Source organism: Caenorhabditis remanei, chromosome X (assembly GCF_010183535.1).
Source record: "Caenorhabditis remanei strain PX506 chromosome X, whole genome shotgun sequence".
NCBI classification, from domain to species: Eukaryota; Metazoa; Nematoda; class Chromadorea; order Rhabditida; family Rhabditidae; genus Caenorhabditis; species Caenorhabditis remanei.
This window is the reverse complement of record NC_071333.1, coordinates 8180551-8201089: the sequence shown is the minus strand read 5'-3', so window position 1 is coordinate 8201089 and position 20539 is coordinate 8180551. Positions and strand designations below refer to the sequence as shown.

Sequence of the window (20539 nt, the reverse complement as noted above, 5' to 3'; positions counted from 1 at the left end):
GAGATCCAACTGCAATGAATTCAAGTCATAACAGTTCAGAAACAGCGGAAAAAATGTGGGAAGAGAGGATGACAAACTTTCTCCGTATCTTTTAGTCTTTATTTAATTCTAGCACACAGCTTTAGAACAAATCATCCTATTACCTTACATCTTATCTTACCAGTCATCTTCACTATTCTCACTCTCTTTACGTCTTCCAATGTACATACAGCGGCCCATAACACTCAAAGTCAATAATGAGGTCGGCCACAGCGTTGTGGGAAAGTACGCCAGTGCGGGCGGTGTTTGCGGACTGACGCGCAATTCATTTATTTTCGTTAGTTATTCATTTCATTTGCTCGCTCTATATCATTTGCGTCTCACAAATTTTACTCTTTTTTTTTGATAATATTTTTTATCTCATTTTTAAATTTTTTTTCTATAGTTCTTATTGATTTTTTGCAGAATCGTGAAAATGAGCGACCGATACAGCAGACGCCGTCATGACAGTGACGATGAGTCCAAGGAGACGAGATTCTCAGTGAAACCAAGAGATTCGGTATGTTTATTATTGGTTTAATGAAAAAATATCACAGGAATATTTGCAGAGACGAGACGACCGAAACCGTGATGAAAGAAGCAATCGGGATGTGGAACGGAGAGACGACCGGAATCGTCAAGAGAAATTTTCTAAAGGTGAGAAACTGAAGGTTTAGTGCTTGTTTCTGATATTGATTCTTTTTTTCAGGTTACTCCGGGAGAGATCAAAGATCTCCAGTCCGAAACGATCGCCACAACAGAGATAGAAATGACCACCATCACAAAGAAGAGGTACATAGTCGTTGCGAGGTTTATAAAAGTCAATCATTGATTTTTAAGAAAGACAAAAAACAAGACAATCCTCGCAGAGACAGAGATCGTGAAAACCGTCAAGATAAAAGACGTGATCGCTCTCGATCAAGATCCCGATCACCAGCAAAACACAGATCCCCTCCTAGTCGCCGCTCCCCGTCTAGTCACCGATCCAGAGACTCGAAAGGATCCATTCGCTCGATGGGATCAACATCTAGAAAATCTCAAACACCAAATGAATTGTCCGAAATTTCCCGTTTTGCCGACAGATGTAAGTGTTAATAAAGCCAATTTCAGAAATAATAATGATTTCTTTATTCCAGTGCTCGACTCGAATCAGAACTCGAATACTATTTTGGAGATTGAAGATATTGAAAAATCGCCAACCCCACTCAAAGATGAAGATCCAATTGTATCCTTTACATTTGATGACACTTGTGGCCCCGCTAGACCTTCAAGAGTAGCCAGTGAGCCAAATAGTGATCACGACGAAGTGGATATGGAATACAGACCAGCGACACCGTTGACACCGGCAGATTTGAGAGGTAAGGCTCCAATTTTGATTCATTGACATTGAAAGTGACTTTTTTTTCAATTCTTCAAACTAATAATTCATTTTCAGCATCGGTGACCCCGTTGGAAAGCGATCACTCTGATGACGAAGCCGAGGATCTCTTGGATCGATACAACACCACTCCCGACTCAGAAACGTGGAATAGTCTCCCGGATGACGAGAAAAAAGTGAGTTTTAATACGATTTCTGCTGCTCCAACAACTAATTTGTTTTTTTTTCAGTTGCACCAGGACGCTATGGAACGGCGCAAAAAAAGGCGGCACGAAGAAGCTGTGTCCAAACTTCCAGTGTACTACCCAGGACTGCGAGGATGTCAACATATTGCCGAGTACTCCATTCTTAATACTATTGCCGAGGGAACGTATGGAGAAGTATTCCGTGGAAAGAACACGAGAACTGACGAGATTGTCGCATTGAAAAGGTTTAAGATGGAGAAGGAACACGAAGGATTCCCCATTACAGCCCTTCGAGAAATCAATATGTTGCTGAAAGCTGGATCACATATGAATGTGGTCAAAGTACGGGAAGTTCTCGTAGGAAACACCAAAACTGAAGTCTTCATGGCAATGGAGTACATTGAGCACGACGTCAAGGGTCTCATTGACACAATGAAAAGGAGGAATCAAAGATTCAAGACTGGAGAGCAGAAATCGTTGATGAACCAACTACTGTCTGGAATGGAATACTTGCATAGTCTATGGATTCTTCACCGAGACTTGAAGACATCAAATCTCCTCATTTCGCACTCCGGAGTACTCAAGATTGCCGATTTTGGAATGGCTCGAGAATTTGGAGAGGCATCAGACATTGAAAACCGCATGAAGCTTACCCAAGTTGTTGTTACTCTCTGGTATCGTTCTCCGGAACTTCTCCTTGAACCGAAAACGTACTCAACCCCACTCGATATGTGGTCCGTCGGATGTATCATGGCAGAATTCATCACAATGAATCCGCTTTTCCGTGGTGAAAATGAACCAAACCAAGTAGAACTCATTTTCCAAATGCTGGGCACTCCAAACGAGATCACATGGCCAGACATAAATGAACTCAAGATTTGGCAGAAAGTCGAGTTTCCAAAACACAAAGCGGGACAGCTGAGGAGAATTTTCAGAGGAGAAAAGCTTCTGAATGAGACTGGATTCAATCTTCTCAATGGTTTGCTGACACTGGATCCAAGCCAAAGATTAACTGCTTCGGAGGCCCTGAATCACCCATGGTTTGAGTAAGTTTATATTTCTGACGTTTTGTAAACATTTCCTAAATCTGTTTTTTTTTCAGAGAGCACCCGAAACCCGTGCCATGTGAGGATCTGCCAACCTTCCCAGCAAGAAGCGAACTGAATGCTCCTCCGCCAGTCCAAAAGAGAAAAAACAAGTTGGAGGCACTTTTGGCCGATGAAGACCCAGAGCGTGCTGCTCTTCTCCGTGCCTTCAATGTCAAGGCTGAACAAGTGAAACCAAGTGACTTCCAGCTAAGATTTTAAATTAATCAAATTTATTGTTTGTTGTTTGCAAAGTTTTATTCACTAGTCTTTTTATGTCCCAAGTTGTCAAATCAAAAACGTGTCAGTCGATTCCGAAATAAAACTTTATAATTAAAACATTTTGCGTTTTAAAGTTCAGATCAAGATCATATCAAATTCAAAATAATATGAAAGACGTTTCATTGATACAGTATTGGGCACAACTCGTTGTCACTCAATGTAGCGGTGCTGTTCTGGATTGTACTGGCCCACCAGGCAATTTGGGTGAAGTTCTCGCTGATAAAATGTTCGAACGTGTCTCCGGATAGCGGGCGAGCAACGGAATTCTGAAAAAAAAACAAATGAAAAGTGAAAAAAGAAGAAAAAAATAATAGGTCGGAACCAGACTTGTAGGAGAGACAGAACTTACAATTGCCAGTGGTGTCCGATTATCAAACAAAGCCGGGGAATTGATAAGAATCACCCAAGTTCCCACAACATTCATGATAGAAAAAATAATGAGGAAGATTCTATCGATAACGTTTGCAACGTAGGACCAGTCCTCCGAGATCTGAAAAAATTTCTGATTTTTGTTGGTTTATCTGAGACTTCAAACCTTGTCTTCTTTTTTCAAAGAACTAAAATATTCCGCGATAAACTCCACATTTTGAATCATATTTCTGATGAGATCTGGGTGCATTCCTTTCTTTTTCAATTCAGATAACCGTCCATTCAGCTGACGTTCATTCACCGTTATAAAGAATGGAGACGGTCTTCGTGAATCCATAAATGGTCCGATATCTGAAACTGAATTCACTGATAAGTGGAATATCCTGGTGTCAGATATGTTACCTGAAATACTAGACCCTCTATCACTGCCATCATCTTCTTCGGCTGTTTTGATGCAAATATATCTTGGAAGTGTATGTATGAAGACCACTTTCATCCAATGAGGCATTGGAAAAGAGGATCCGTCACGACGATAGAAGTTCAGTGATATAACAGATAACATAATTGAAATAGAGACTAGAAACATGGTGAATAACAAATATTTTCCTGAAATTTCAATTTTTAATCACAATTGTTTGCAGTGTTTCAAAGTTACCAATAAGTGGAATGACCAGTGAGGTGGGTGGGACGAGATCAATTAGAATGAGGTAGAATACAGTAAGTGTGACCAGAATAGAAATGGAAAATGTCATTTTGTGCTCAATTGGCGGAACGTAAAATACGATAGATGTGAGAATAGCTGAAAAATATTAAAAAAAAAGAAAATCTTTCGACATAGCGTTTACTTACCAAACATCATGCACGGAATCATTAAATTGACGGTATAAAATAACGTTTTTCGTCGGATCTCAATTTTGAAAGTAATGTCAATGTAGAAGTCTTGACCACAACAACCAGCATAAATTTTCTCGTGTCTTGCAGAATTCAGTTCCATCAGATCCCATTCCAAACTTCTGTAAAGTCGAAGCGATGGGGTCAAAAAAGGTGAAAGCGTTGAACTCACGGATAGTAACCACTCAAATCCATTCCTCTGCCCAAAAACTGAAATTCTCCTTCGTCATCAGCTTTGTTAACTACTTCGCATCCCGTTGTCTGCAATGGGAAAGTTAACATACCAGAAAGATTTATTGTGATCTATTATATAAGCTTTTTATGCACAATAAAACATTTTGTCAGTATTGGAAACGTCGGTTCTGAATGGAGGTTTCGGTAGTTGAAAATGTCTCAAAGCGTTAAAATTATCATAAACTATATTAAAAAATACTTTTTAAATTAATCCAAATTCAAATTAATTAAGTAATAACCTACATGGTTCAGTGTTTTTATAATATTTTTCCGTATTTCTTATATCTTACTGGAAGCTGTCGGACGTCGAGTAAAAATCCGTTATAAGTCCAACCACCAAACTTCATCCGACACGTCTGCGTATCATAGGGAAAGTACTCGATGTCGATGGAACAGAAGCTCTTATAAATTGATGGCGGCTTCCAGACCTGTTTCAAAAAGCGGTTATCTGTTTGATGAAGAAATATCCAAGAGGTTTTTGCATTACGACGTATCATCATTTCTCTACTCATCTCTCTATTGCGAGCAGCAATGCAACATAAATTTTCAAGCGCGACATTTGTTCAATTGAAGAGCGGAAGTGGGTCAATTTGATAGAGAAGCAAGTGAATTGAGCAATAAGAGAAAGAATGGAAAAAATGTGATAAAAACATCGAATTACAAACGTTTTGATGAGAAGGGAAAATTGAAAAACAATTATAAAACATACCACTAAACCATTGTAATAAACAATTGCATCGCTCATGATTGTGATATGAGGCTCTCCGTCTGCGCTGTAATTAATCAATCATTTTGTGAAGATAAGCGATGACTAGTTGTCTGCGTTCCCAGAATATTCATATTCTGTTTTCTCGCAGCTCATTGCTCGAATTGTAGTAATATTCTTACTTATTGTACAATAAAATATCTGGAATCCATATCTGATCGACCGGCACATGTAACTTCCGAATCTTTCCCCACCGGCCTGGATCCCACATTAATCGATAGTCAAACCATTGCATCTCCAACCAAAGATTCGTTGTCAGTACCTGATTTACCTCGTCCTGGAAGCAAAAAGTTATAGTTGCTCTTAAAGAAATTCCTCACTCTACATCCATAAACTTAAACGAGCTCATTAGTGTTGTGCTGGCTGACACTAAGGTACCGCCACCCGTAAGATGAGCTATATTTTTTGAAAGTGTGAGAAGTCAAGAATCGGAACGTGTTTGGTTGTAAGTAACACGAGACGATAGAAATTTAGAAAATGACGAAGTTTTTTTTAGAGATTTGAATGAGTGTGTAAACTACTCAATGTTATGAGTATCTTACAGAGGTCCAATATTTTTTGAAAGGAAACGTTTTTCAGTGAAAAACTTACAACATCAATAATACGAATCAGAGATGAACCAAATTTCACTTTGACACTTTCACTTGCATTCTTCACAGGCCGTACGTTTTTGTTGTAATAGTACAGGAGGTCTTCATACATTTGGTCTGCATATCGATTTGGGTTCACATAGAAAAACAGTCCGGCTAAAATAAAGCATGTTCAGTAATAGATAAAGTTTGTCTCACCGTATACAAAAATCCTGAGCAGAAATGCGAAGTTCATGATATTGTCGGTTTCATTGCGTGCGGTGTTGTCGGGCGGCGTTTCAGAGTCAACTCGACGACGATCGACGTTTTGCTATCAGATATTTGTTTGGTAAAGGCAAGGTGGATGCGGAGTGGAAAAACGAGAGATAAAGATTGATAGTGTTAATCACTCTTAAGATAACATTGACACTCTTTTTTGCCAGCAAATGTCAAAAGAGTCAGGATAAGTTTGAAAGGGATTCGGAGTGGGTACACGGTGTAACCAGGAAAAAACACTTTTTTTTTGAAAACGGGGAACAGGAAAGTGAGTGATAGAAAAATATATCATGGAGATTTATTATGAGAATAGTGACAGCAGGCAATCAAAATTCCACAAAAAAACGTAGAGGTATCTATCAGATATTATGGGATCACAAACCAAACCTTGTGTCCAGGTAAGAATAATTTTTTTAGGTGCAAGAACGCAAACTTGTTAAAACGTGTAATAAATTCTATGATATCAAGTTTTGAGATGCTGAGCTACTGAATTATAAGATGAACCAAGACGGCAAAAAATCAAAATTGTTTAGATGGAAAAGTGTGAATGAGAGGGGAGCAAGCATAATGACGGCACGGTGGGAGTGGAAGGTGGTGGAGGGCAGATGATTGTAATGTGGAGTCTCGGCGCCTCTCTTGTCGAATCGGCTGGTGGCTTCTTGGGGAGACTCCTCTTGTGCCCGGGAGATTTTCTCAATTGAGTGCTGAGCTGCCGGCACCTATTGTTCATTGTGGACCCGTACTCCCCACCTTTTTGTCTCTCTGTCTCACAAGAAAAACATCCACGCACACTCTATAACATACACACCAGCACAGACTCGTCTTTAATTCGACGTGTGATAGAGAATTTGATAAAGAGATATTTGTGCGGAGAAAGGACACCAAAGTGATGGATGAGTTGGATGGGAAGGTGGATCTATTGATTTTATGTGGACTTTTGAGACATGTCACAATCAGTTTTGAAAAGTAGCTTGAAATGCGTGTGAAAAGGAGCAGGGGTGGGCATGAGTGATTATTGCAACATTTGCCATTTGGTTTCTGATGCTTGTTGTCAATTAGTAGTGGGTAGTCATCAATCATCATTTTGTGGTTGGTATTTTTATTGGAAAGCTTGACACAATATGTATGACAGACACAAAAATTGATCAAATAATACCCGGATAACAAAATGAACGTTGATTCAGATATGGTCACAACGAAACTTGACAGAAATATCTGAACTATTATAATCTTCTTGAAAAAATCTCAAAAGAGAGATCGAAGAAAGTGGAACAAGATTTTAGAATACTCTGGATGGACATGGGGCAGAAGCAAGTTGGGATAATCCTCTTTTCTTTCCAAACCACTCTCGAAATTCACCGACACACAAACTCATGAAGACATTGTGAAATCAGTGAACTGGAAATAATTTGGAGTAAGACTGAGAATGGGTTGAAAGAAAAGGACCACATTGCTTTGGAACCTGAGTTAATTAATACAAAGAACAGCAAGAAAAGGAAGAAATTTCGAATAAGTATTGACAGAAATACCCCATCGGGCAAGTCGAGGCAGACGGCCGACATTGTAAATGACGGATTGCGTAAGGGCAGTAGCTATCTGAAAATAAACATAGTTGTTGTGTTTTCAAGAGGATATCAGAATTGTTGAGGGTTCAGTTGTAATGATGTTTACAACGTTGCATTTGGTAAGAACCGTGAGAATTATAAGAATTATAAATTATTTTCTAACACGGACTAATTCAAAATAATGTTTGTAGCTTCGTCGAATGCTGGTAGTCAGGGTTACCTGTAGTTTTATACCTAACCATCCGCGGAGTAGATGTTACAAAATAGACAAATGTGGGCGTTGCTGTAGTCTTTGGCATCTGACAGCAAACCCGTCTTCCTGCTAAATCAGTGTAGGCGTCTACACATGTCGAGTTATCTATAAAATAACGACTCGATTCGAATCTTTTTATTCTCTGTCACCTGGACAGTCAAAACTATATCCCTCTGCTGGAGTGCATTCAACATTTATCTGAGTGTTCGCATAAAAAACTGAAGTTGCTCTTGGAGGACACGTCGCCGGTTTGTAATTCGAGACAACTCCATAGGTGGATGTTGACTTTGTCACTTTCTGGTACTTTTTAGCAGATTTTTGATGACCTGAACTTTTCAATTTGGTCAAAGGTTGAAAAGAGTAAAACACAACTTGAGAGAATAGATGATGTGCGAGGTTTCACAGCAGGTCCGATGAGTCCTTCATTGTGAATGAAGAAGTGTTGGTCAGTAGGTGTTATGAACTGTGAAACGGATTCTGAAGAGTTCTCATTTAAGGAACTGGATCGGGAAGGAGTTCGGTATGTCAGTTTCGGAATAGTACAACAAAAACCGATGAGAGACCCTGATTGTGAACTTTGACACGAGTAACCAATACTAAAAAATGTTGGTTTGAATTTTTAAATCTGATCATGTTAACTTACTTGCATTGAGTAACACCAACTGTACACCTGACTGGTGTCTTACTCATAAAATCTAGATACGGTTCTGTTTCACTTGGACACGATGCTTCGATATGTACACTGCAGCAGAATCCCCAATGTGCACCTGGAACTGCAGGAGAGCAATAGTAGGTTTCTGGGCATGATGAAGTTTCCAGTGGATTGCATTTCATACTATTCTTAGAAACTATATGATTGTATGGTTGTTGACCAGCCGGACAGATAGCTGAAAATTATTTGTGATTCGAGATTTTTTGATAGTGAGCATACCATCATGAGGTGAGCAACAAAAGCTATGCAACCCTTGAGTAGTGCATACGTAGTCGGCAGGACACAAATCTCGATAGGCGGAAGGGTTACACCTCATAGGTTGGTTTGATCGAACGTGGGAAAATGAGACACTTCCGATCGGACAAACACCTGAAAAGATCAAAACTGCGGAAATGACGAGATAGATGATTTACTCACCCGTGGGAGAGTGACCACAACAGACATGCCGATTAAAAAGTTTATCGTAAACACATCGGTAGCCGGTAGGACAACCTGCTTCTTTACAGTTAACAGGAGAACTGTCACGAGCCAGTAATAATGATTGGCCGGCAAGACAGGCGGTAGATTGACAGAAACGAGTACATAATTCGTAAGTTTCGAATTGATTCTGATTCTTACCAAAACAGTTTATCACTTTGAATTTTTTGCACCTGAATTGGAATTCTTTATGCGTGATAAATGATATAGAACTCACTTCAAGTCCATTGAATCAAAGTAGAACATAGTTCTTGGTTCTTCAAAACAATCACCGTAACCTGGATTTGGAGGCATCGAACATATAGATTCTAAACAGAAAATAAATTTCCCCTCATTTAAAAATACCAAACCTCTCATTTGACAACAATAATTCACTTGTTTTGAGAAGTGATATTGTCCTGACGGCACACATTTCCAGCCAGCACTACAGTCATCTGTGTTTTCACACCATTTGACAATACCAGTTTTGGACTTTTCAGCAACTGTTCCATCGATACAGAAATCTTAATCACGTAAACAAAAAAATTGAAAGTTGATACATTAAAGACGTACCTGATGAGCCTCCGTACCGTTCACAGTTATACGTTTGACAGAATAACAGTAACAGAATTAATAAATGTAAACAAAACGTCATGAGCAGAGAGAATCAGTTTTGAAAAATGAGAAATGATCAATGGGATATCACGAATCGTGGATGATGGTACAAGTAGACAGTGAGATGGGTGTGACTGTGAAGAAGAAAATACACAAACAAGCGGCGGCAGCCAAGAAGTGTGTGAATACTTTTGCGAATCTTATTTATAATAGCACACCGATTTTACATTATCGAAAACTCACGGTGTACAAATAAAGAAGCTGCATGAAACTCCCGTGAAGATTTTGGTGAAGTTCATGCGGAGCAGAAAATAGTTTAAATAGATTTCTTGAAACAACATATGCAAACCGATATGTTTTTAATTATTCAGGAAAGTGACAAAGAAAAATAGTATCCGTTGGTTCAGCCAGAAAAAAAACATGCTCTTTTTTATTTTTCTCATTTAGGAAAGTGGAATTCCGGAAGCTAATTCAATTTTTGTGATACATCATGGCATCCCACAACATTGGTTTATTTTTAAAGACTCACGATGAGTTGTTTCAATGCTGGACGTAACCAATATGAGAATAGTTATTCTCTTCAAAGAGCCAATGGATTCAGAAGACGTCGAGATGATCCCTACCGAAGAGAAGCACTCTACAATTGTGGTAACTTTTCCACTCTCCTTTTCATTTTTTCACATTTCATTTCTACAAAATATGAAAAATACTTTGCGTAATTACACAAGCTGCTTGCCTTTAGTGAGCTTCAAACAATGTAACAGAATACTTTTAGCCGAGCCACTTTTGTCCAAACGCCTCGGCACACTAAAAACTTTTTGTCAGTCAGTGTTAGTCAGTCAGCCAGCAACGCTTTCCTGCTTCGCTTCCAACTTCCAAAATAGATTCACTAAAACCATCTTTTAAACTACTTCTGAAAATGACAATAACAGCGTCAAACACTTTGGAGTTCAAATGGACGTCGCCAAGGAGCTCAAGGTCTTCATTCCGTAAGTTGAACATTCCGGTCGTGGGGTTTATAGCAAAAAGAGTTTTCAGGGACAACAACAGATGTGGATCAGAAAATATCTATCGATATGAGTAATACTTACTGTGATCAGGTGGGTACATTGTGGCGTGTATCCTTAAAACTAAAACTCTACATTTCTCAAGTTTGGAATACACCCTTGTCTTCCTATACGAATCAAGAAATTCATGTTTTTCTAGGTACTGGGACCTTTATACTCTTACATGATGGTTCTTGGACTGAATCATACTCATAGCAGTGCTAGAAATACAATGTTCAAATGGCCCCTCACTATTTACAACTATGCAACCCTCGCAGTATTGGTAAGTCCACTTGATCTTCGGCTTACCAAAGATTTTTGTTATATGTCCTTTTTCAATTCATTCTCCTTCTTTCCTCATGTAATCCGAACCCTTCGTACAACTTGTGCCCACAAAGTGGAACATTATTCTAGACGGCCGCCACAATCCGACGCATTTCGCAAATCAAACAAAAGTCGGTGACGAATGAGGAAAAAGATGCTGCCTTCCATGTTCTGAATCCGACGTTTGTTCTCACACTGTGTCATGCTCTGCTAATGTTCAGGTTATGTCTTGTCACAGTAGTTGTTGAATTTGAATACAAAAGAATAATACAAACAAGGCATGAAATTGCGCAAGGATTAGGTCAAAACGGTGTTTGATTGACTTATAACAATTGTGTAGTTAGTTCAAAGTACATGAGTAAAAATTGAATAACACAGATCAAAACAAGACTATTAATTCTGTAGGTTTAATTGGTGTCACTAACACAAAAACTCATCTTTTCACTTTGACTTTGACTCGTACACCCCTGATTATAGTTTCGAGAGCAAAATCGGTTCACTTGCACTATCCTACACATAGTTATGATCATTGGCATTTAGTGGGGGCGCTTCTGATCAAATAGAGACTTCCTTTTCATGTTTGAATTTTAGTGGGCTTGCCGCTGCTTTCCTGCTGCTCAAGCTGCAAAAGCAACGAGAGAAAATGTATCACGTGAGTGAAATTAAAAACGAAAGAACAAATGTGACCGGTCACACGATAAATGAAATGAACTTTTTTGTCTTCAGGTCCTGGACCAGGGGCTTGGAAGGAACAGAAATGAGGAACACGATGATCATCATTTCAAATTGAACAAATTGTTTATAGGAATCAGTTTTTCCTTTGCAGGTGCACTGTCTTTTGTGCAAATTGGTAGGGTTCAGGTTCGGAACACATTGAACATCTTGGTTACTTACAGCGACAAAACTGAAATACCTTGATCTACCCGATACACCAGATCTTATTAACCGTAAACTATACTTCGTAATTCTGGAAGGCTATGTGGTAAGTTTTCATCCCTCTGACGTTCTTACATATAACTTTTTTCAGATTTTCATTGCATCAAGTTGCATCTCACTAGTTGCTATTCTATTCTTTCAACTATGTCGTATCTTACAATTCTCTATAGGACAGCTTATTGAAGAGATGGTACCAAAAGAAAAGGAAGAGTGCCCACTGCCAGAACAGTCTTTACAACAAATCCACGACGTACAGATTCATTATCAAGAGATTTCCAATGCGAAGTTGTACATTGAACAAAACTTTTCGTTTTCTCTATTCTACACATATGGATGTTGCATTCCTTTGACATGTTTATTGGGTTACATTGCTTTCAGAAATGGTATACAGGTACTGAAACCGTTATTCGCGAGAAAATACTAAATTTCATGATTAAGGCGGATATGGCGGAAACTTTCTCTGTGGTTATTTGGCTTACCAACACTATGCTTGCATTGATGTTATTCTCTATTCCTGCATTCATGATTGCTGAAGAGGTGATACAGAAAAGGATATTCAGTTACAGTATAACAGTTTTAGGGTGACAAACTACTGACTGCATCTTTCAAAATGTATCATGAAACTCTGTGTGAGGAACGAGATCTTCTAGTTTTGGTAAGCGAAAAATTGCAAAGTAGTATCCAGGTTCATAATGGAATTGCAGTCTCAAATGAGTTTCCTGTCCTTCCAAATGCATGCCACAAAGCTGACACTCACTGCTGGCAACTTCTTCATGATGAACAGAAAGATTATGATCAGTGTAAGTTTTACCACCACTGAAGGTGTTTAGGTTTCTTTCATATTTCCAGTTATTCTCCGCCATTTTCACATACTTCCTCATTTTGGTGCAATTCGATGCTGAGAAGGAGCGAGCAGGAGAGTGCAACAACCAATCCCGAGTGCTTATCGTCCAACCACCTATGTAAATTATTTAATGTGTTTTTCTCGTTTTTTAAATCTCTCATTTTGACACTCTATTGTAATTAAAGCAATGTTTTTAAAATCCAAATTCATTCATTTTCCTTCACATAAAAATAAAGAACGTTACCAAATGGTTGTTTATGGGGAAAAGTGGTCCAATAAATATACGAGATAAGCGCTTTTCGGTATGCAAAAGCGTGTTGGGGTAATACAGATAAGTTGAGAAACTCTTTCCACAAAGCTACACATGTGAGACTGACCTTAAAGGACTAAACAAAAGAATGACAAAGCCGATTGGGTGAGAGGGGATTGGTTATACAGTGATAGCGGGATGAAAGGGAAACATAATGACAGAAATGATGATTCGGGTTGGAAAACAATGAAACTTTTTGACAGAAGCAGGAACCATTCAACAGATTTTGTTGGTTGAGATGGTTAAAAAGAGTAAGTAAAACTTGGGCTGAAAGTAAAGGGAACAAAAGGAAATGAGTTGATCACAGAATAGTTCACAAGAATAAGTCTATATGACAGAGTTGTTCTTTGAACGATGCAAAAAATTAAGGGGACACAATGGGAAATGGTAAACGACACAATTTGGAAAATACAAAAAAATACTTGACAGTTTGGCAATTCACAAGATACAGAAAATCTCATGATACATATTACTAAACAAAAAAAGAAAAAGAAAACCGGTAACTAGAATTGGATCATGGGACAATGGAGAAATCAAAGTTATTGAAGAGACGCTGATCAGCTTCAGTGATTGGGCGAGTGCTGGAAGCAGCCGAGAAGCGAGCACGTTCTTGCGTGAATTCCAGGTCGAAGTTGGACACATCTTCTGGGTTGCGCTGAAAAAAAGATAATTAGTCATTGTGTTTTCGATGAGTAAGTAACTCACAATCTGTGGCTGGAATGGTGGACGAATTTCACGGCTCAACAATTTGTCCCACTCCCATGAAATATGACGGAAGAATCTTTGGACCTTAATGTCTTCTGCGTCACGCTCCCCGTAGCCAAGACGTTTTTCTGGGACTTTGCGAAGCAGCTGGAAAAGAAGTATGATTAGTAATCACGACGTCACTTTCCAAGTTAAAACTTACTCTTCTCATAATGGCAATTGACTCAACCGAGAGATATCTTGGATAGCGGACGTCTTCAGAGATGATTGAATCGAAGATCTCCTCTTCGTCGTCTCCACTGAATGGTGGCTCACCGACGAGCATCTCGAAAATGAGGACACCAAGACCCCACCAATCGATGGCACGAGTGTACGAGGAATCCGACAACACTTCCGCTGAAATAATGAAAGATTGTTTATATGTCATTGAAATTTCTTATGTGAAACTTACGAGCTAAGAATTCCGGAGTACCACAGAAAGTGCTTGTCTTGTCAAATGGACCCATGTTTTCCTTGCACAACCCAAAGTCAGCAATCTTGACGTATCCATCACGATCCAAGAGCAAGTTATCCAACTTGATATCACGGTAGATGATGTTATGCTGGTGGAGGAAATCCAAGCCAAGCACGACACAAGCTGCGTAGAAGCATCCGCGAACCTCATCGAAGACGTCATCGTGAATGTGACGCATCAAGTCACCACCCATACTGTACTCCATGCAAAAGAAAACGTGCTCAGGAGTTTGGAAGCATCCGTGCAAGTTTACGAGGAATGGATGACGGGCGCGAGATGAGACTTCGAAGATTCGCTTCTCGACCATCAGTGACTCGACTTCGTCTCTTCCAAGGATGTCTCCCTTTTTGAGGACCTTGAGAGCGTAGTAGTTGGAGGTTGGGTTGTGTTGAGACAAGATGACTTTTCCAAAGTGACCACGTCCAAGCACACTGATTAAACGAAATTGTTCTACTGTTAATGGAGCACCATCACTGCTAGCGAAGAAGTCGATATGACGAGCCGCTGGAACCGGAGCTTGTGACTGGCCTGGTGTGCAAATTGCGTGGTAGTCATCAACAACCAAACTGCGCTCGCGGTTAGGTGCCGGTACCACTGATGTAAGCGGGTGGACGTAGAGATTCGCGTTAACAGCAGCAGCGGCTGACGAAGCGAGAACTGCTTCCTTGGCCTCACGTTGTTTCTTGGCCGACTTGCGTGGATTGAAACCCTGAAAATGGAACTGGTTTAGTAACGAACACACTTTCAGTTGTTTGCATGTTAGCACAACACTTCGAAAACCACTCAAAAACAACAAAGTTGAATCGAAAAATGAAGGCAAGCAGTAAAGAAAACTGTCTTAGCATTGTTGGCACAAAATCAAAGAGCTGGTTATGGACACGTTGTACGGACACGATTAGAGAAAAACCAAAATTACTCACAGGCAAATGATTACTGACCTTGTCGAAAAGCGAGTTCGACGTCGATGGATTTGTAGTCGAAACTGAAGAGATCGACGATGATGGACCGGAAGATGATGGGCCAGCTTGCTGCTGAGAAGACATGGATGCCATTGGAGTGAATCCTGGAATAGAATCATTATATTAAGAAAGAAACAACCGAGATAAGCTCGGATTGAGATAATGTCTGACGGAATCTTTAGAATCAAAAAGGAACACCGAAAAACAACCAATGAAAAACACCTCTTGTTTTTCATTATAAGCGAAACAAGCTAAACCGTATTTGTTATGTTCTACCTATGTATTTTCACATCTATGTATTAACCAAAAAATCGAATGTTGGTATGTTTCGTATTTTCTTTGCATGACTGCATTTGCAATCAAAAGGGAATGTGAACTCATAGCGATGATGACATACCAGTGAAAGCGGCGAACTTCTCGCTTGGCTCATTTCCTCTGCTCTTGATGAGACGAGAGAATGCAAAGACGCCGAGTTTTTGTCGTGCTCCGTCATTCGATTCTGAAATTTAGAGAATAAGTTTCACAGCAACAACAACATGTTTTCAAATCACCTTTCACGCGGAACAAACGTCTCTGACGTTCCAGTTTTGGTTTACGGCTGACAACAGGGTTCATGTACTTGAACTGAACGAAGATGTTGCCTTGTGGTTCAACTGGAACAATGATTCCGACTTTGGTTGAAGTTTCAATGAGGTTTGACAACTTGATAGCAGCGAATCCACACATAGAACGATCGTCGTGGTAGAAAAGCTCAATTTGGAGCTCGCGAGACTGAAAATTAGAGAATTAATTGTCGAACCAATGAATTGCATATATATCTATTGCTGAAAAAGCAATTACTCACCCGATCCAAGTCCACATCAAACTTCTGATCCCAGTTGCGATCGATGATCTTCTTGAGCTCAGACGATCCAATGTAGCGATTATCGATACGAAGGACACAGAAGACCTCATCTGGACTGGTCGGTCCCTTGAAAGATTTCTTCTTCTTTCCAGTAGAATCCACTCCAAACACAGAAGTGTATCCGGCCATTCCTGGAATATCCATTCGGATTCTGCGTTCGAAACTTCCAGAGATGATTCCAGAGCATCCGTTGATGGTGACCTCAAGACAACCACTGATCTGAAGCGAGTGTGGCATGAAACTGCAACGACGAGACTGAGCTGTCGAACAGCTGGTGCTTCCCTCTTCACTTGATGGACTGTTACGATCTTGGCTACCAGATTGTGGCTTTGGAATGCGTCCAGCGTTGATTTCCTCGATCAGACTGTGTCTATCTTTGTGCTCAATTGGAAGACTAGCAGCATATTTCAGAAGAGCCAATTTGATAAGATCTGACTTCTCGGAAGCAATGATCAGACTGTTGAGAGCTTCCTCAATAGCCTTGTTGTCTAATTTCTTCTGGCAACGAAGGATACGAATCATATTGCGAGATCCATCCATAATCAACTTTTCCTTGTGGTAGCGAATGATGAGATCCTCGATGGCAAGTTCAACCTTTGACTTCTGATCTCCTTCGGTAGCTGGACTTTCTTGAGAAAGACGATCAATTTGCATACGAAGCATTGCAATCTTGGCGCGGCTGTCGTCAAGAAGACTTTGAGAGTCTCCGTGCACTTTTGACTTGTCTGGAGCTCCACGCAAGAATTGCTCCAATCCTCTCTTCACTTTGAGCTCCTTCTCCAATTCCAATTGAAGAACGAGAAGTTTGCTTGGTGGACCGTTCTCAACGTCACAATCTTCCAAGTTGTCCAGATACATGACATCCTCGTCTGAAACATTTATTATTGACGAAGGATTATTCTGGAAAGAAATCAATTCTTACCAAAAGCACCACTGTTATACATCTCCAACGCCTGAAGATCCTCTTGAAGATCAGCAATTTGTTCGTTAAGGTCGGACAACTCGAAGCGGAGAAATTCACTCTGACGACGATCCGACGTGATCAACTTAATACGACTGTATCCACTTTTAATTTTCAACTTCTTTTTCAAATCCTTGCGAATAACCGCGCGGAGCTCGAGAGCTTCCTGCTGGATACTGCTTCCTTCGTCAATGGTGAAATTGTATTTGTTGGCCAATTCGACCATCTCAGCCGGAGCTGCCTCCCAGTAAGTGCTGAAAATTATTAATGAGAAAATGACAACACATGTGACAAATTGAGAAAGGGTCTTATTCTCGTGCCCCCAATACCTAGATAGATGTGAAAAATTGTGAGTGAGTGAAAATAACTAATTCCTGAACCTCAATGCACACGCAACAGCTGAAACTATTGAGTTCACAAATAGGAATTGTCTATTTTTTCATTAATTTTTGATTCTTTCTTGCAATTTTTGTGCATTTGTCATCTAAAAACTGGTTGGATAGAAAAAAACTGAGAAATAATGTGTGCGTGCATGTTTTTGAACAAACCAGGAAACGAAAGCTAGCACATGCAGATATAAATTTTCTGAATGAGTTATCTGTGGCCAAACAAAGGTGTGATAAAAGAAAGCAGTGAGAGTGGGAAAGCCCTGAAATAAACTGCAAACCAAAACCTTTTGTCCAAATCCACAATGTCCAGAGTTTGCGATGGTGGCGGTTGTCGCATTGCGAGAATTGGTCCGAAGAATGTCGTATCTGGCCAGAAGTTGTGGGATGGGCTTGGAACACGATAGTAACTACTTTCGTAGGACGACGTCGTCGTCGATGTGAAAAGTGGGCGAATCTTCTTGCGACTAGCACGAAGCACACCACGGGTGAATGAAACAACAGGCGAGTTTGTACATGCGGATTTGAAAGCCGTGGTTAAGGAAGATTTTGGGGTGGACGGTGCGGAACCGTCATAGACGTTTCCGTAAAAGCGGTTAGCACTCTTTTCATACCTCGATCCTTCTCCGTTTCCAAAACCGTTTCCAGTGGGAGTCGATGGAAGTTCCGCCGCGAAGCGACTCGTTCCGTTCGTCCCATTGACGCCATTCCCATTGGAATGGTAGTCCATGACGAAGTTGTTATTCGACGCTAGACGTGAACAAGAAGATATTGCAGTTGTCGTAGAACGCTTGCTGAAGATGACCTGATAGTTCACGGTAGTTGAGTTGCACGATTTGCACCGAGTCCAAGTTGACGGCAAACAAGTACCCTAAAAGAAATAATAGATAATTCTGGAAGTTCGAAAAAGAAGAGGAAGAAGACGAAAAAACGGATGAAGACACAAAATAGAAAAGAAGGGAAGAGTGTGAGAAAAGTTCAAGACACAAAATGAAGAAATCTAATAACCCAATAACCTCAAAAAACATATCCCGGAGAATATGTTTCTTTTGCTCGTCGCAGATGTATTATTTCTTTTTCAGTCCCATCTCCCTATATTTGGAATTCCAACAGCAGATTCTACATTTCAAATGATTGGTTGCCGCCATTCATTGAGAATACCCATGGGGGATCAAATGCGGGGTGAAAAAGGAGAAAGAGAGCGAGCCACCAAGCCAATAGGCCATACAAAATGTCTTCTGTCAAATATGGTGTCTATGTCAATGTTTGTGTGACGGCGTGGAGGACGGGAGGTTTTGGCGCCAGACCGCCATCACCAACTACAAGTAAGACTAAAGAAAGAAACAAGTAAGAAAGCAGAGGAATAAAAAATACATTCGAAATAGCCTCTAGTGATACTCAGGGAGAGGAGTGCTGGTGAACGAGAAGAAGAAGAGCAAATGAGTGTGCTCACTAACACAAATACAGTCTTGGTAAAGGGAAGAGAGAGGACATCATTCAATCGATGCTAGTTAGTTACGAGCGGAAAATGAGAGAGAGAGAGAGAAAGCGAACACATATTAGTTGTAATAGCACATGCGAGCATAACTATCCGCAGTGACTAGTACCGGAATGACAGATGTTGTTTTGTTTTGATATTAAAATTGAGAATTGAATCGATGAGTCATAACTTCAATGCCTAGGCCAAGGTGGCAAAAAAAGCAAAGTGAGCGGCTTGACATCAGCTGGTTGTTTGGTTCTGATGTCGCGGATGAGGTTTCGTCTCGTATTGAATATATACAAGATCGGGACCACATGGTGCATGAAGTAGCTCTAGAGGACCTAGACTCTAGGGGTGATGCCATGTGATGCCGTGCTTTTGCCACAAAAGATTAAAACAAAATGACAAGTTGAGAGAGGACAGAATAAAGTTGAGATGACAGTTCGAATAAATTCAAATTTGAAGAGAAGAGAAGGTTTTGGCACAGAAACAAGGAGAGGAGAAAACGGTCCACGGAGACAATGACACTGTGCGGCCCCGTCCGCGCGCGCACCGTCATACGGAGGACCCCGTCGCAGACCTTTTTTGCGTGCGCGCTCTCTGTCTCCTCTTTTCCACGAACACATACACACACAACATAACGCGGTTGATGGGAGGAAGGTGGAAGAACGGTGTGGAAAAAAGACAGTGCACTGGCACAGGAGAAACCGTCTATTCTTCTGTACTCTCTCCACTACCGGTCGTCATCTTCTCTATACTTCGCCTTTTGCCTCCTCGTTTGCCTCATTTCGGCGACAATCACTTCAGGACACACTGTTTGGGAGGGAGAGATGACGGGGTGTAGAGAGAGAATAGAGGGGTTATAATCAAAACGACGCCGGACGGAAACCGTTTCTTCCGGACGATATAGGACGGGGCGGATGAATAGAAACAGACTGTCTCTGTTTCACTCTTTGACTGGCGAACTGACGGGTGGACGGGTGGTTCGACAGATTGAGGTGAAGTCTAGCGCGGGACTCGTCGCTTTTTCGAGTATATTCTCCCCGGGGCCGAGAGCGAAAGGAACAGAGGATTGTGATGAGAGACATCAGTGAGTCAATAGTAAAGGAAATTAGAGGGATAGAGAAAAGGATCACAGTGCGATTGATTGGTGGGAAAGAGATGCTCCTACACTCTCTTATATCTCTCACTCATCACCTGCAGCAACAAACTTTGCAATTTGACCAATCTCTGCAAAATGCAAAAGTCTCTCTTCGATAATGCAATCGATTATATTGAAGAATCAAAGCAGATCGACCCGTAATGCAACATATTGCTTGGTTTGATTGTGCTTTAGAGAGTCATTGATAATAATTTGTTTCTTATCATGTTTGACGTCAGCACGTTTACACACCACCAAGTTCCTTACCCTGCTAGCACATGATAGTGTTTTAAGACAACGACACCAAGCGATTGGAATGAATGATAAGAAGAATTATAGTTTCGGAAGAGAGCAGGCGGGAAGAAACTATTGCAC

The 20539-nt window shown here is 40.4% G+C and overlaps 5 protein-coding genes across 5 annotated transcripts; 2 read left to right on the top strand and 3 right to left on the bottom strand.

Annotated features, from left to right (window-relative positions):
* Positions 1 to 454: 454 nt before the first annotated feature.
* Positions 455 to 2888, top strand: GCK72_023578 (uncharacterized protein; the record flags this gene model as incomplete). Its single annotated transcript, XM_053735453.1, has 8 exons — positions 455 to 538; positions 588 to 675; positions 728 to 810; positions 859 to 1102; positions 1155 to 1376; positions 1454 to 1572; positions 1627 to 2627; positions 2684 to 2888. The coding sequence occupies 8 exons, from the start codon at positions 455 to 457 to the stop codon at positions 2886 to 2888; spliced, it is 2046 nt and encodes a 681-aa protein (XP_053579019.1).
* A 179-nt stretch (positions 2889 to 3067) lies between these two features.
* GCK72_023577 (uncharacterized protein) lies at positions 3068 to 6033 on the bottom strand (the record flags this gene model as incomplete). Its single annotated transcript, XM_003109560.2, has 12 exons — positions 3068 to 3214; positions 3298 to 3438; positions 3484 to 3668; positions 3720 to 3923; positions 3973 to 4116; positions 4167 to 4330; positions 4381 to 4469; positions 4733 to 4870; positions 5152 to 5215; positions 5331 to 5485; positions 5800 to 5954; positions 5997 to 6033. 12 exons carry the CDS (start codon positions 6031 to 6033, stop codon positions 3068 to 3070), a joined length of 1623 nt encoding a protein of 540 aa, XP_003109608.1.
* A 1491-nt stretch (positions 6034 to 7524) lies between these two features.
* On the bottom strand, positions 7525 to 9354 carry GCK72_023576 (uncharacterized protein; the record flags this gene model as incomplete). Its single annotated transcript, XM_053735452.1, has 8 exons — positions 7525 to 7649; positions 7839 to 7976; positions 8021 to 8197; positions 8244 to 8467; positions 8515 to 8758; positions 8803 to 8952; positions 9001 to 9233; positions 9278 to 9354. The coding sequence occupies 8 exons, from the start codon at positions 9352 to 9354 to the stop codon at positions 7525 to 7527; spliced, it is 1368 nt and encodes a 455-aa protein (XP_053579018.1).
* Positions 9355 to 10573: 1219 nt separating this feature from the next.
* Positions 10574 to 12926, top strand: GCK72_023575 (uncharacterized protein; the record flags this gene model as incomplete). The annotated part of the gene is made up of 12 exons (XM_003109569.2): positions 10574 to 10643; positions 10693 to 10754; positions 10861 to 10983; positions 11115 to 11245; positions 11616 to 11676; positions 11751 to 11874; positions 11921 to 12006; positions 12052 to 12351; positions 12399 to 12497; positions 12541 to 12615; positions 12665 to 12760; positions 12810 to 12926. 12 exons carry the CDS (start codon positions 10574 to 10576, stop codon positions 12924 to 12926), a joined length of 1344 nt encoding a protein of 447 aa, XP_003109617.2.
* Positions 12927 to 13628: 702 nt separating this feature from the next.
* GCK72_023574 (uncharacterized protein) lies at positions 13629 to 18273 on the bottom strand (the record flags this gene model as incomplete). The annotated part of the gene is made up of 10 exons (XM_053735451.1): positions 13629 to 13769; positions 13820 to 13966; positions 14022 to 14215; positions 14271 to 15042; positions 15272 to 15396; positions 15690 to 15791; positions 15844 to 16063; positions 16137 to 17065; positions 17119 to 17411; positions 17831 to 18273. 10 exons carry the CDS (start codon positions 18271 to 18273, stop codon positions 13629 to 13631), a joined length of 3366 nt encoding a protein of 1121 aa, XP_053579017.1.
* Positions 18274 to 20539: the final 2266 nt, after the last annotated feature.